At 40.7% G+C, this 14,706-nt stretch overlaps 1 protein-coding gene across 1 annotated transcript; it reads left to right on the top strand.

The window, feature by feature from the left end:
• The first annotated feature begins 4,297 nt into the window (after positions 1–4,297).
• On the top strand, positions 4,298–7,855 carry LOC112076678 (transcription factor 21). The gene is made up of 2 exons (XM_024143387.2): positions 4,298–4,895; positions 7,588–7,855. The coding sequence occupies exons 1-2, from the start codon at positions 4,317–4,319 to the stop codon at positions 7,675–7,677; spliced, it is 669 nt and encodes a 222-aa protein (XP_023999155.1). The 5' UTR covers positions 4,298–4,316; the 3' UTR covers positions 7,678–7,855.
• The last annotated feature ends 6,851 nt before the right edge of the window (positions 7,856–14,706 follow it).

The following is a 14,706-nucleotide window of genomic DNA, read 5'->3' on the forward strand; positions in this document are numbered from 1 at the left end:
ACCGCAGTAGGCTACACAGCATGTAGTTATAGCTGGACAACAACACCTGCAGTAGGCTACACAGCATGTAGTTATAGCTGGCAACAACACCTGCAGTAGCTACACAGCATGTAGTTATAGCTGGACAAACAACACCTGCAGTAGACAACACAGCATGTAGTTATAGCTGGACAACAAACCCTGCAGTAGACAACACAGCATGTAGTTATAGCTGGACAACAACACCTGCAGTAGGCTACACAGCATGTAGTTATAGCGGACAACAACACCTGCAGTAGGATACACAGCATGTAGTTATAAGCTGGACAACTACACCTGCAGTAGGCTACACAGCATGTAGTTATAGCTGGACAAACAACACCTGCAGTAGGCTACACAGCATGAGTTATAGCTGGGCAACAACACCTGCAGTAGGCTACACAGCATGTAGTTATAGCTGGGCAACAACACCTGCAGTAGGCTACACAGCATGTAGGTATAGCTGGCAACAACACCTGCAGTAGGCTACACACATGTAGTTATAGCTGGACAACAACACCTGCAGTAGACAACACAGCATGTATTATAGCTGGACAACAACACCTGCAGTAGACAACACAGCATGTAGTTATAGCTGGGCAACAACACCTGCAGTAGGCTACACAGCATGTAGTTATAGCTGGACAACAACACCTGCAGTAGGCTACACAGCATGTAGTTATAGCTGGACAACAACACCTGCAGTAGACAACACAGCATGTAGTTATAGCTGGACAACAACACCTGCAGTAGGCTACACAGCAGTTAGTTATAGCTGGACAACAACACCTGCAGTAGACAACACAGCATGTAGTTATAGCTGGACAACAACACCTGCAGTAGACAACACCGCATGTAGTTATAGCTGGACAAACAACACCTGCAGTAGGCTACACAGCATGTAGTTATAGCTGGACAAACAACACCTGCAGTAGGCTACACAGCATGTAGTTATAGCTGGGCAACAACACCTGCAGTAGACAACACAGCATGTAGTTATAGCTGGCAACAACACCTGCAGTAGGCTACACAGCATTTAGTTATAGCTGGACAACAACACCTGCAGTAGGCTACACAAGCATTGTAGTTATAAGCTGGGCAACAACACCTGCAGTAGGCACACAGCATGTAGTTATAGCTGGACAACAACACCTGCAGTAGACAACACAGCTGTAGTTATAGCTGGACAACAACACCTGCAGTAGACAACACAGCATGTAGTTATAGCTGGACAACAACACCTGCAGTAGGCTACACAGCATGTAGTATAGCTGGACAACAACACCTGCAGTGGATACACAGCATGTAGTTATAGCTGGACAACTACACCTGCAGTAGGCTACACAGCATGTAGTTATAGCTGGACAACAACACCTGCAGTAGGCTACACAGCATGTAGTTATAGCTGGGCAACAACACCTGCAGTAGGCTACACAGCATGTAGTTATAGCTGGGCAACAACACCTGCAGTAGACAACACAGCATGTAGTTATAGCTGGACAACAACACCTGCAGTAGACAACACAGCATGTATTATAGCTGGACAACAACACCTGCAGTAGGTACACAGCATGTAGTTAAGCTGGACAACACACCTGCAGTAGACAACACAGCGGTAGTTATAGCTGGACAACAACACCTGCAGTAGACACACAGCATGTAGTTATAGCTGGACAACAACACCTGCAGTAGCTGACACAGCATGTAGTTATAGCTGGACAACAACACCTGCAGTAGACAACACAGCATGTAGTTATAGCTGGCAACAACACCTGCAGTAGACAACACAATGTGTAGTTATAGCTGGGCAACAACACCTGCAGTAGCTACACAGCATGTAGTTATAGCTGGGCAACAACACCTGCAGTAGGCTACAAGTGTACGTTCTGTGGAATTTGTTATAACCTAGAATAATAATTATAATAATAAATGCATATTTGACTATTAAACTTTTAATTCAATTTCGAAGTTATCGAAATGTCCAATTTTCCATTTCAATTCAAGCAGGAAATAAGCCAATCAAGAAGACAGGCCTTCGCTGATGTAACTTGCATCGAATCCATTTGAAATATACTTTGATTCATTTAGAATTTCTCCATATTTTAGTGGACATTTATTTTACAAACAAATGTTGAACACTTTCTTAGTAAAAAAAAAATAAATACTGTATTTATATTAAAAGTAGCACATAGTTCATACAGGTTCAAATCCTAAATATTTCATATAAACATCCCAATGGATAATGATCAGTCATATCATTCTGGGATGTGTATGCTTAATTTACGTTTAATTTAATCATTGATAAGATATGAGTATAGAGAGATACAGTGTAAGTGTTATACATTTTGGTTATTGATTCTCGTGTAGTTGTTGTGCGGTACAGGCCCAGGCTATACCCAGGGACACCATATGGGGGGGGGGCGGCATGTGACTGACAGGGCCCTAAAAAATGATTAGAACATTAGGTATAATTTTTCTCAATATTAAATTATTAACCTATCATCACAACCTAGCCTTACAGGAAGGGATGCAGGCTCTTAGAGATGGATGGGAGTCTCTCCTGTCTGAGGTAACACTGACTGCTAAGCAAATGGATGTTGCACCTGAATTTGGCAAGGAACACAGTCGCCAGAGGAAAAGAAAGAGATTCCCTGATGAGACCTCTCAAGAGGAGACGGCTCAGGACAGTGCAGCAAAGGTGTTTCAGAACACAGTGTTTTTTTTACTGCTATGGACAACATCATCAGTGACTTGAACACTAGGTTTGACACCACTGCAAAAATTGTAGAATAATTTTCTGCTGTTCTGAAAGTTGGGCAGATTAGTGAGGATAAAGTCCCTTCTGTGTGCCAACCACAGATCATGAAGTATTCCAGAGATCTGACACCTGAGTTTCATAATGAAGTAAGACACCTGAACACTGTATATGCTGCCACTTGTCCCCCTAACTTGTCCCCTCTTGGTCTCCTGAATGCAATTTGTAAGATGCAGCTGCAAAGCATTTTTGGAGAAGTGTGCATTGCTTTACGCATATTTTGCCTGTAAACTGTTGCTGGTGGCGAGAGAGCTTTCAGTAAGCTAAAACTGATAATCTATTTGAGGTCCACTATGTCCCAGGACAGGCTTTGCAGTCTTGCCACGCTGTCCCATTGAACGTCAGTTAGCTAGAAAGCTGGATTTCAAAGACTTGATCAGTGACTTTGCTAGCAAGAAGGCTCGGCGCTGGGCTCTTGGTAAGGCTGAGCAAGGGCCAGTGATAACTGTTAAATGACTATGGATATTGGATCACTACACACATGATGCCCACAGGCTGAGAACAAGATATATCTCAAAGTAATGGCTGGATTGACCATAAAACCTGTTGTTCACAATCAWGACCCCAAGTAGAAGAAACKTARTGARTTGGTGACCTCTTGACCTTTCCTCTAGCGCCACCATCAGGCCTTTTCATTTCCATGTTGTTTTCCATTTCCACTTTAACAGCTGCTTATTGTCTCGTTGGTACGTATACTTAGTTCAAACATCTGCTGCWGATTTTATTATTTTGTTTGTTAWATCATTCTATAGATGATAAAGTTAATTTATTTTAATTGAAGAGGTTATAATGTATATTTAAGTTATATTTATTTAAAGTTATTTATTAATGRTAAGATAATTTTCCATTGAAGAATTTGACCGTTAACATTACATGTAGACTGTAAAAGATGTCCTTTAGCACATTTCTTATAGAGCGGATCAGTCTCGCATCAAGTAGTGAATTCCACTGTATGCAGAATGTTGCGTGCATGTCTGCACAGTGTTATATTATCACAGCTCACTGTCAGTACATATCGTACAGTAAATATTGGGACTACAAGAGAGATGCAAACCTGCAAAGGTAGAGTTATTTAAAGCTTTGAATGGGTCGATTGGGTCCTGGAGGTGTGTGGTTACAGCAATTGCGCGGGGTTGGTGTGGCCTGTGATGATGGAGCTCAATGTGATATATTTTCAAGGGGCCCAAAAATCCCTGTCGGCGCCCCTGGCTATACCCATGCAGATTGTCCTTTGTTTTTAAATGATCAAAAAGTGATGTTTTTSCTCTTTCTATCGGCTGTTTATGAATAACTGGCATAAAATAAATGTTTTTACAACAGACCCAGTTATTTTACTACAGCGTCCACAATGTTGGAGTTGGAGACGTGTCGAAATGTTCATCCCTCCCCGTGGCTCCCCTTCCCTCGCGGTCACGCCCCCGCCCACAGAGATAAATGGTAGGACAGCTTACCGTTTCCTCCACATCCTCCGCCGCTCCGGTTCATGAGCAGCCTGTTGGGTCTCGAGGAGGAGGAGGAGGACATACACCGGCGAGCTTGCTCACCCCAGTCTCCGGTAGTCTTAGTCCGTCCCGTGCCACACTCTGCTGAGGCCACGCGCCCCAACCGACAACCGACCATGTCCACCGGGTCGCTTAGCGACTTCGACGACGAGGTCCTGGACGGGATCCTGAAGTTCGGCTCTTCCGGTAAAGACTCCGGTACATCGAACGAGAGCACAGAGGAGAGCTCGAACTGCGAGGGCGGCTCGGCCAACGATAAAGCTACAGCGGGAAAGAAACGGAAAACAYCGTACAGTAGGAAGAAGGCGCCGAACAGTGAGGCCCACGAGGGGTGCGGCAAACCTGTGCAGAGGAACGCAGCCAACGCACGAGAGCGAGCGAGGATGCGCGTGCTGTCAAAAGCGTTCTCCCGGTTGAAGATGACATTACCGTGGGTCCCACCGGACACCAAGCTCTCCAAACTGGACACGCTMCGCCTTGCCTCGAGCTACATCGCCCATCTACGGCAGATCCTTGCCAACGACAAATACGAGAACGGTTATAACCACCCCGTCAACCTGGTGAGAAACACACCTCAGCATTTCAAATACATTTTACAAAGAGGTTTTTTTTTCTCAGCAGTTGTCACAAAGTGCTTTACTGACACCCGGCCTACAAGCAAAGCATGCGCAAATGTAGCACAGTGGCTAGGGGGGAAAAACTGAGCCTTAGAATAGAAAACCCTTTACCTAGCTTGATAATCCTACAATTAAAAGTGATCCAAGATCTCGTCATGAATCAAACACGTGACATGAGTTGAAGTTTCCCAGGGAGCGTGTTTCTGACGGTCACTTTAAGGTTGATTGGAGAGGTTTGGATGGTTAATAGGTTTAGGCTTACTGATGGTTGAAAAAGGCTACATAACATTTGATTGTTTACTCAATATTGTCTGGACAATATAATTCACACAATAATTGACAACAACAAAAAACATTCAACAGTATCATTTCACAACAGGGCCTATCCAAACAGAAACAACTGGTATATTTTGGAGAGTTCCATGTTATTTAGCGCCTGGCCTATTTCAGTTTAGCCTATTCAGTTAGCCTATTCATTTAAAGCCTATTCAGTTAGCCTATTCAGTTTAGCCTATTTTAGTTTAGCCTATTTAAATTTGGCCTATTTAGTTTAGCCTATTTAAATTTGCCTATTTAGTTAAAACCTATTTAAATTTAGCCTATTTAAAATTGGCCTATTAGTTTAGCTATTAAATTTGGCCTATTCAGTTTAGCCTATTTAATGTAGCTTATTGCTATTTCGCAGGACGTTCAGGCTATGTAAAGACGTCATGTAAAATAAGCTATCCATTTTATTTAGATATTCAAGTATGATTATGATGTTTAGGAACAGAATTCTGCCTGACAGTTGTCTTTTAAAAAGTGGTCCAGTATTTAGCCTTTAAACACGTCAGATCAAAATCCCCTCATTATCCATTGTATTTCTATTAAAGTTGTCTTTAAGATGTTCCTAATGTTAGTCATATTGTTGTTATACTATCAATGATTTCATCCTTAAGTTATCTTTATATATTTATATAAAGAGGAACAGGAAATCATTTTTATATATGTAATAATTTACATATATATTTTTTTTTTATATATATGTGTATACATATATATAAATACACATATATACATACACATATATACACACACACATATATACACACATATATACATACATACACATATATACACACATATATACATACATACACATATATACACACATATATATATATTTAATATTTATATATTCACATATACACACACACATATATATATATTTAATATTTATATATACACATATAACATACTGGAACCATTCAGTATATATTACTTTTGTTAATGTGTCTATTGTGTTTTCATAGATTTCTTTGTTACCTAATGTGTTTAGTGTTTTCATATATATGAATTTGTTAACGTAAATTAAAAAAAAAAAAAAAAAAAAAAAAAAAAAAAAAAAAAAAAAAATTTAAAAAAAAAAAAAAAAAAAAAAAAAAAAAAAAAAAAAAAAAAGAAAAAAAAAAAAAAAAAATAAAAAAAAAAAAAAAAAAAAAAAAAAAAAAAAAAAAAAAAAAAAAAAAAAAAAATTAGTTTTAGTGTTTTCAATTATCATAATGCTTTGTTAAAGCTAATAGTTTTCAATAATATGATTTTAAGCTAATAGTGTTTTCTTAGTAGATGAATTTGTTAACCTATAGTTTTAGTGTTTTCATAGATATGATTTGTTAACTAATAGGTTTTCATTAGATAATTTTGTAACCATATGGTTTTAGTGTTTTCATAGATATGATTGTTCTAATGTTTTTAGTGTTTTCATAATATGATTTGTTAACCTAATAGTGTTTCATAGATATCTTGTTAACAACTAAACACTAAGGATTAAAATCTGATCATTGAAAACACTAAAACACATTAGTGTTTCATAGAATATTTGTGTTAACAACTATGTTTAGTGTTTTTCATGTAGATTTTTACGTAATAGTGTTTTAGAGTTTCATAGATATTATTTGTAACCTAATAGTGTTTAGTGTCATAGATGAGTTGTTACCAAGTTTTTCATGAATACTTTGTTGGACCATAGGTTTTAGTGTTTCATAGATATATTTTGTTAATAATAGTGTTTTAGGTATTTCATAATATGATTGTTAACTAATAGTGTTTTAGTGTTTTCATAGATATGATTTGTTAACTCTATAGTGTTTATAGTGTTTTTCATAGATATATGATTTGTTAACCTAATAGTGTTTAGTGTTTTCATAGATATGATTGTTAACCTAATAGTGTTTTCATAGATATATTTTGTTAGACCTATAGGTTTTAGTGTTTTCATAGATATGATTTGTTAACTTAATAGTGTTTTAGTGTTTCATAGATATGATTTGTTAACCTAAATAGTTTTCATAGATATTCTTTTTAACCTATAGTAGTGTTTTCATAATATGATTTGTTAACTAATAGTGATTTTAGTGTTTCATAGATATGATTTGTTAACTAATAGTGTTTTCATAGATATTCTTTGTTAACCTATAGTGGTTTTAGTGTTTTCATAGATATGATTTGTTAACCTACTAGTATTTTAGTGTTTTTTCATAGATATGATTGTTAACCTCATCGGTTTGTTTATCATAGATATTCTTATGTTAACCTAATAGTTGCTGGTTCTATGCGCGGTACTGATTATTTATTTCCTGTTCCTCTCTCTCTTCAGACATGGCCCTTCATGGTCGCCGGTAAACCGGAGAACGATTTGAAAGAGATGCTCAACACCACCCGGTTGTGTGGAACAACTGCCTCGTGATGGAACGGATGGACATGACAAGTCCATTAACGTTTTCGTTACCGGGAACGGACTTTTCCAGATGGACCAGACATGCATGTCATATCTCATAAACCAAATATTGAGTGTGAATAACCGGGAGAGTGCGCACTCTCTTGCGGGTTCACCCTACAGAGAAACGGATTTTATACGCCTATTTAAATTGTTCACATGTTGTCTTTGCTGGTTCGAGGACAGGTTGTGCTAAAGTTTTGTATTCGCTTTTATACTTTTAAAATGAATTGTTTAAAAAAAAATGTCATACAAGTATATATATATATATATATATATATATCTCTTTTATTTTTACAGGTGAAGTTGTCAGTCACCGCACATGAAAATGTGGCCGTTATTGTAATCGCCTGATTGTATTTAGGACTAAATAAAATGTATTCATTTTATCGTATAAATTCTCTCACTCAATGTGTGTTGGACTACTAAGAATACTAAATTATACAGGATACATTGTGTTTTTATTGTTGGCTATAGGGTTTTCTCCCTCTGATCAAACTAACCCGTAGTTATCTCGACCTTTCTCTCAAAATGAAGGAGCAAAACTGTAGGAGCAACAAAGAGCAGAGAGGGAACCTATTCCGGGTTTTTTATCTCCAAAAGTAAACAATTGATACTTTCTCGATATGCTTGACATTAGATCAACAAACTGCTATCAATTCGAATTAAAATATCATTGGTAACGAAATAAGGGATTTTTATTCAAATAAAATCTTCGTTTTGACGTTAATGAATGGCCTTAGCAGAGGTATGTCGGTTTGAAGTTCATTGTTTAACAGCCGTTTTGAAAGTGGTAAATGTGCGCACGGCGCTTAATCCCGCTCCAGACGCCTTGTTTAATTCACGCGGGTTATGACCGCACTGTTTACACACGGCAGACAGATATTTATGCAGCTGGCTTTGGCCCTTTGGAGGAAGGGAGAGAAGCAAGCTATACCCGGGCCGGGAAAGCCCAAGTCACTGTGAAACACACACACACACAAACACACGAACTGTCCTGAGCTGCAAACTCGTTGTCCATCAGAGAATTCCTGCCTGTGTTGTGGAGAGCACAGCAGAGGAGTGGAGAGCGGACCGTGGAGTAATAACAAGCGCCTCCATCCATCCATTATAGCCGTGTTATTGTAACGATCCAGTGGCGGGATGACCCTCACACAGCCCCGCTGGGACTGACTGTAGACTAAGGAGAGGAGACGTAGGCTACATCAATTAATTGACTGTACTGATCACAGACACGGGGAGTAAAGTAATCATTTAGCTTATCCGTTTTATAAATAGCCGTATGTTCTTGCATACTAGAATATAATAGAATAGAATCAGTGTTCGTTTGTGGTTTTATCCATTAAACATAATTAAGTAAAATCAGGAACACAAATGTAGCCTATATCATGCACACGTTATAGCCTGTAGGGAAGACGCTACTAACACAGAATTGAAAAGTAAAATATTCATACTCCTATATGGCCCATYAAAATAGGTATTTTCGTAAATGTTTTCATTTATTTGTTTTAATTTAGTTAGGCCATGTATCATATTATTTAAAAGAGTATAAGTGTTTTTGGATACATTTCAAAGTGGGTATTTTCTCACCGTTCTAAAAGTAGATTAGTAAACATAAACTATCTGTTTACTAAATCATCTGTAATCTACCTACAGTATCAAACAAATCCTGTGTAATGACACACAGTACAATACCATAAAGAAAATACTGTATTATACTTAAAAAAGTAAACGTATGTAATAGAAATTAATAAATGGATGACTGAATGAATGAACTAAATTCTTTGAGAGGAGAGGTTTGTATTTCACAGTATTTTACTGTAATTTACAAGAGATTGGTGAAAGCAGGTTGCTGCTGTAAAGTATTTACACATTACAGCCTATTAATGAATAGATGGTGTTTTATATCACGTCCACATCTAGAGGACTTAACAAAGGCTTCCAAACTGCAGTGACTACAGGGCAAAACAGACCCAAAAACATGGCTGCCACTCCAATCTGTCCCTATACATTTTACATTAATGGGGCACTAATATCAATAAGGAGTTCAATTGGTACAGCATTTTCACTCACATGGTGCAACAAATATAGGCCTTTACAAGGCATGCCTCAACATATGTTAATGACCAGAAACATAATACCATGCACCCACTAGTGGTCAAAAGGTTTTTGGGCGCTCAAAGATATGGTACGGTACTGTATTCTGTGGGGTAAATTACAGTAGCATCGTAATATACCAATTACTCCCCCTCTCGCAATTTTTTTTTTTTTTAACTTTATATTAACTAGGCAAGTCAGTTAAGAACAAATTCTTATTTACAATGACGCCTACCTGGGAACAGTGGGTTAACTGCTTTGTTCAGCGGCAGAACGACAGATTTGTACCTTGTCAGCTTGGGGATTCGATCTAGCAAATTTCATTAGGGTGCCATTTGGACCGAGCCCATGAAAGCATCTTCCGACCAATAATCAGCGGCGCTGTGGCAAACCCTCTCACCCTCTCTCCCTGCCCACCCCTCTCCCCTGCTCTCCCCTCCCCCCCTTCCTCCCTGCCCCCCTTAAGAGACCAGACCACGGAAGAAATAAAATGGTCCGCCTGAGAGAGAGATGGAGGAGTGGGGTATAGGGAGGAGAGGGGATGAGGGAGAGAGGAGGTGGGTAGGTCATTAGTGAGATAACGGGGCAAAGGGTGGGGATTCCCGTGCGCTGAGCAGGCTGCGCTGGCTAATAGCTGTTGGAGCGCTGCCCAATCGGGATGGTGAAAAAAGAGAGAAAAAAATCTAATTTAATTAGAGATGTTAGGCGCGTGTATGGTCGGTAGCTCGTAGGCCTACCCTCGTTCCTCATCCTCCCTCTCCTCCTCTCTGTTTCTCGCTCTCTTTTGTGAGAATATTTGGAGAGACAAAGTATCATCCCATATTTGATCTATTCTGTAGTGGCCTACTTCAGTAGAAATTCATCATTTCAATTAGCGAACATCACCTTTTTTATAAAATCTAAACAGCGGCGGATGGGTCTGGAAAAATGTGACAAGGGCTGACCATCCATGAAATCGAAATGATACTTTTAACCATGTTCTGAAGTTATACCGGTGTTGTTTATAAATACATTGTTTGTAAACACCGGAGTAAAACAGGCTTATTATTTGGGTTCTGAGGGGTACGACAGTTGAATTGAGCTCATGAGGCATTTATAAACTATATTCAAGAATCATTCATTTAAAAGTCCAAAAGTGGATAACCAATAGCAGATGTCCCTTTTAGACTACATTTCCTTCTGATTCAGATCAATCCTCTCAGATGTGGACAAGTGTGTGGGCCATGGGGAAAGGCTTGCTTCTGGATGGGGCCATCGCTATGAAGCAGTTGCTCTGCCTAKGAGCGCCCCCTGCTGGTAGACAGAAGGGTGAATATGAACTGGGAACGTGATCACACCTGTAATTCATTATTCAACCAAAAGAGAGCGCTAGAGCATCACCTCCTATCAGACGTTCTACTGTAGTGAGCATTCACTTCACACAGAGAGAGCGAGAGGTGAATTAGAGAGACATGTTGTTATGGATACAGGTATCCTATGTGTGTGTTTATTTTCCCCCCTACTCACAGGTGGCAATCATCATTCCCTAATCAGAAGACACACCTGCTCCTTTTCCCTTACCCAATCACATCCCCTTTCCCTTGGTTTAATAGTATCTCGATCAGTCGTCTCTGGAGATCTCTCTTACGTCACTTTGTCCGTTAGCCTGTGAGTATTGTATTGTTATGGTGTATGACTGTTTGTTGGTGGGAAAAGGGGACAATCAGCCAAGTTGCCCTTTGGGCCTACATTACCCGTAGGTAAACAGTGTCTAATTACCCTCGTTAGAACCGGGCGGACCACCCACTGTATGGTTAGTTAGCTGTTCTTAAAGCAGGCTAGACTAGTTTAGGGGTTCGTTTGGGTCCAGCTCAGCCCTTTTTCCCCACATCCCTTTTACCGTGTGTTTAAAATAAACCTGAAGGGTTTGACGGTAGGTTTAGGTTGTCTGTGGTTTTCAGTTTTCACTGTTACTTTTTCACTGGTGTGATTTGTTACGGGTCTCGTTTCCATCCCCCCTGGACTGCAGGGCAAAAGGCGTTCGAAACACATGTGCTTGCAATGATTAACCTGACTGGTAGGTAGAGTTGCCAGAGATTACAATCTCTCCCAGTTTAGGCTCTGCTCTCTGGGTAGGTTGCCCATGGAGACGGGCGGTAGGTTGCCCATGGTGACGGGCGGTAGGTTGCCCATGGTGACGGGCGGTAGGTTGCCCATGGAGACGGGCGGTAGGTTGCCTATGGAGACGGGCGGTAGGTTGCCTATGGAGACGGGCGGTAGGTTGCCCATGGAGACGGGCGGTAGATTGCCCAGCCCCAGACTGGGCCTTTTTGCGTTGTGGAGGCTCTAGGGGTCGGGCCTTCGAACAACAAGATTTCACATAAATGGGGCATTAACCCAAATTGTCACGGTACGAGTTCTCCGTCATTTCGTCATCGCCCTGCACCGACATCGAACAAAAATCCTTGGCTCGGCAAACCGCTAGATGACCCCAACAATAATGTCATGCAGAGCAGTCAAATCTAGGGTTACACTTGGCCCCAGAATACTAATCAACTAATTAATAAATCGATCCGCCAACAGAGCCGTTCATTTCAGGTCAACTCACGCAAACCCCTCATCGCCAGGGTTAACAGTATAGAGAGCGTATTCCCCAATACCTGCTAGGGTACTCCTACTCAGAAGCAATTCACCTACGAGAGATGACACTGAGAAGAGTACCCTCAGAACAATGCATGGTCCTAATTGGGGCTGCTGTTCACAAACTTAGCACACACACCACAACGTTCCACATTGCCAACTGATCCCCAGGCACATGCAGCGACATTAGACCCACACACACCTCATAGAGAAAACAAAAGAAACTTCTGTTAGGCTTGACCACATTGTCTGATAAGAATTTTAACAAAAAAACAGAGCAACTAGAATGCGTTTGCCTAAGCACAAGAGAGTAACAACAGTGGCAGGAATACCTCCACTGTGATTTGACCTCCAACTTAGCCAGAAGCACAAGCTTTGACGTAGTGACGCAGGGAACTCAGTCCGAGCTATGGAGCTGCCATATGTCGAACGACAACAACAGAGACCTCCACCGCGTAGATCAGAATGCCCGCCGGCTCTTCCAAGAGAAGACATTGCAGGCACACTTGCATCGAAAGAGTGTGGACAACGAGTCTGCACGTGTCTAATCCTGCCAATGTATGACACCGATATTAGAACAACACTATTCCCTTCAAGACTCACACAGATCCACAAAGGGAATTCGAAAACAAATCCAAATTTGATAAAACTCCCATATACTATCTGGGTAATTCCACACTGTACTCGCACCACAAAAACATCTGTACCAAATCTTGACAGCAGCAAAATGTTTACTGACTTTCCAAAGAAAAAGCGATGGAACCAGTGTGAAAAACAAACACCTATTTAATAAACCCATTTATATGCCTAATTTATTTCCTAAACAGTCTGTAGTGCTTAACCATTTGTCATGTTACGCAACGCTATACTATTTAAACTATGAACTCTAATGTTTATTGTTTTGAACTTCTGTATTGTTAATTTTACTGTTAGATTCGTTTGTAAATTTTTCACTTTGTTAAGTATTGTCTACCTCATTTGCTTGCAATTAAACATGTCCCATCCAATAAACGCCCTTGAATTGAATTGAATGATTAGGGACAGAGACGGAGAGGGGTGGTGGGAAGTGAATTAGAACTGTGACCTTGGAATGAAAACCTGACTTTATCTCTGGCAACAATGCGACCTACCATCTCTGCCAGTTTAAACCTGTCTCCGGGTAGGTGCATATGAACAGGCGTGTTCTATGGAGCCACAGTGTAGGTTGGGCCTATGAGACCAGCGGGTGCATTGAGCCTCTCTGTGCGTACAATTTCTGTCCTTCACATCGGAGTCTTGACATCAGATTCACGGAAGTCGTGTCGCGGGCCGGGCACAGAAATAGAGGACTCATCTTTTATCGGTCATTAACTGTGACAGCATGGGCAACACATTGAGGCTACAACCAAGCAACCACCCAGTTGACTACTTTAAAATGGCGGAAGCCAATGTCCATGCAATAACGGGTATATCCGTGATGAGTCTCTATCGGCACAATGAACAAAACTCAAAAACCCACTTTCCTCCGGTAAATATTTAGCGCGAGGTAACACATCACTCCCGACCGACACAAGCAAAAACCCAAAATGTTGTAGCATCCTAGACACTACTGATTCTGACGTGCTGGGTCGCATGCAAACTAGACTATTCTCGCAGTTATCAGCTGTAGGTACTAAGCGAGCTAGCCACTATATGCCCCTGTTCCTCTAGCCAGGGTAACCAAGCAGTATTACGCTATTTTTTGCTCTGTATCTACACAATCCCTCAGTCTAGAGGAAGGACGGGCTCAGTCCAGTTTACATTATCTCTAATCACGTGCGCAGACACAACACTCACCGTGTCATGGTACTGTGCTGCGCCGGGTCTTTGTAAAATTATCAGAGTAAAGGGATTACAGCACCTTCGCTCACTTGTGACAGGATCACTGTACTCTCCTGAACCAGAACAGGGTAAATCGACGATTCGCTCAATTGGAGGTTGTTCGGCACGTGGATCGTCTTCATCTGGATCTCCAGTAAGACACACGCGCGTTTACACAGGTAGCCCATCTGATCTGTTATATCGTCACTAATGGCCTTTTGACCCAATCTTCATCAGATCTTTCAACACCCAGAACGTTTCTGATTTCCTGGAGATCAATTAGTTGGAAAAATATGCGAGACATTGGGCTTGCCATGTTAGGTAGAATCCGCCCCCCCCCCTCTCCCCTCCGTGATTCAGACCCAACAGGCGCTGAGAGGAGCCTCGCTGTCTTTGTAGTCTGGAGAGAAGTCCTTGTCCCTTACATGCGAGGTGTAGACTAAT

This window comes from Salvelinus sp. IW2-2015, unplaced genomic scaffold (genome assembly GCF_002910315.2).
Source record: "Salvelinus sp. IW2-2015 unplaced genomic scaffold, ASM291031v2 Un_scaffold3922, whole genome shotgun sequence".
Taxonomy (NCBI): Eukaryota; Metazoa; Chordata; class Actinopteri; order Salmoniformes; family Salmonidae; genus Salvelinus; species Salvelinus sp. IW2-2015.